Raw genomic sequence first — 1314 nt, forward strand, 5'->3', positions numbered from 1 at the left:
CTGTAAAAAGAGGGAAAATGTTGGACTAAAAAGTCCAAAACTTTTTATATATGCTGTTATCTTTTTAAGCACAAGTCTGCRAGTTTTTATTCTATGGTCACATAAAGAAAAAAATCCTCTTTTAAATACAAATATCAGTTTTAACTAATATGTTTTTTGTTTGTCCTGCGTCTCCCTGCAGGTCGAGCTGGGAGCTGCCTCAGCTCAGAGGAGGTCTGGTGAGAGCCATCAGCGACTCGGACGGCGTCAGCTACCCCTGGTAYGGGAACACGACGGAGACCGTCACCATAGTGGGCCCCACTTCMAAGCCGTCCCGCCTAACCGTCAGCATGAACGACAACTTCTACCCCAGCGTCACCTGGGCGGTGCCCGTCAGCGAATCCAACACACCCTTACTGACCAAYATCAAAAGGGACCAGAGCTTCACCACGTGGCTGGTGGCTCTGAACACCACCTCCAAGGAGAAGATCCTGCTCCACACCATCAAGTGGAGGATGCGGGTGGACATCGTGGTGGATCCATCCCTGCCTTTGGGCTCCAGAGCCAAGCTGGTGGGACGGCTGCATCAGGACCAGCCCCGGGTTCTGAGCCGCATGGAGCCCATCCCTCCTAACGCCACGGGGAGACCAAACGCCAACGATGCCCAAGTTCTGATGTGGAGGCCGAGGAGAGGCCCTTCACTTGTGGTCATACCACCCAAGTAGAACATTTCTTTAAATGATATCAAAGGGAGCAACAAAATAAAACAATAAAAAACTAAAACAGATCAGTGACGGCCTAAAAGCCAGTTAAAACTTGGATTATTTATTGAAAATTGTGTTACAATCCTGAGGGGACATTTGCCTTAAATCCCCAAAGCTGCCTTTGACCATACAGGAAGTGTTGGACTCTGCCTCTGGTGCTGCTGAGCTGTTCAGCGTGCAGGCATTCGCTCACCTCAGCACACCTGAGCAAAGTGCTGAGTCACTCTTACAGACCGCCATCAGTCCTGGGATGTAACATACATTAAAWGTGTGATGTAGCTCCTCAGGCCCACAAACAAGTGATGAAGCCTGGACACGTTTTGTTTTTCTTTTTTTTTTCCTTTCCTTTTAAATGGGTTTTCAGCCTTAATGATGTGAACAGTGATGAAGACGAACTAACAGCTGATAAATTATTCATCACACAGAGTATTTTACCTGGATGACGTGTTGGTGTGCAGGTGTTTGTGTTTTATTTAAAGGAGCTCTAAAGGTGGCTCTACGCTCGCTGCTGTCACACCAGACTGCCTCTCTCTTTTACACACACACACACACACACACACACACACACACA

The 1314-nt window shown here is 47.8% G+C and overlaps 1 protein-coding gene across 1 annotated transcript in view; it reads left to right on the plus strand.

Moving 5' to 3' along the window:
- The window catches only part of fam78bb (family with sequence similarity 78 member Bb), a 4003-nt gene extending 3237 nt beyond the window's left edge, over positions 1-766 (plus strand). Inside the window, exon 2 of the mRNA XM_014004648.1 lies at positions 182-766. Coding sequence (XP_013860102.1) covers positions 182-704 — 523 coding nt within the window. The 3' untranslated portion in view covers positions 705-766. The remainder of the gene's footprint in view (positions 1-181) is intronic.
- The last annotated feature ends 548 nt before the right edge of the window (positions 767-1314 follow it).

The sequence above is a fragment of the Austrofundulus limnaeus genome, unplaced genomic scaffold (assembly GCF_001266775.1).
Source record: "Austrofundulus limnaeus strain Quisiro unplaced genomic scaffold, Austrofundulus_limnaeus-1.0 Scaffold25, whole genome shotgun sequence".
NCBI lineage: Eukaryota > Metazoa > Chordata > Actinopteri > Cyprinodontiformes > Rivulidae > Austrofundulus > Austrofundulus limnaeus.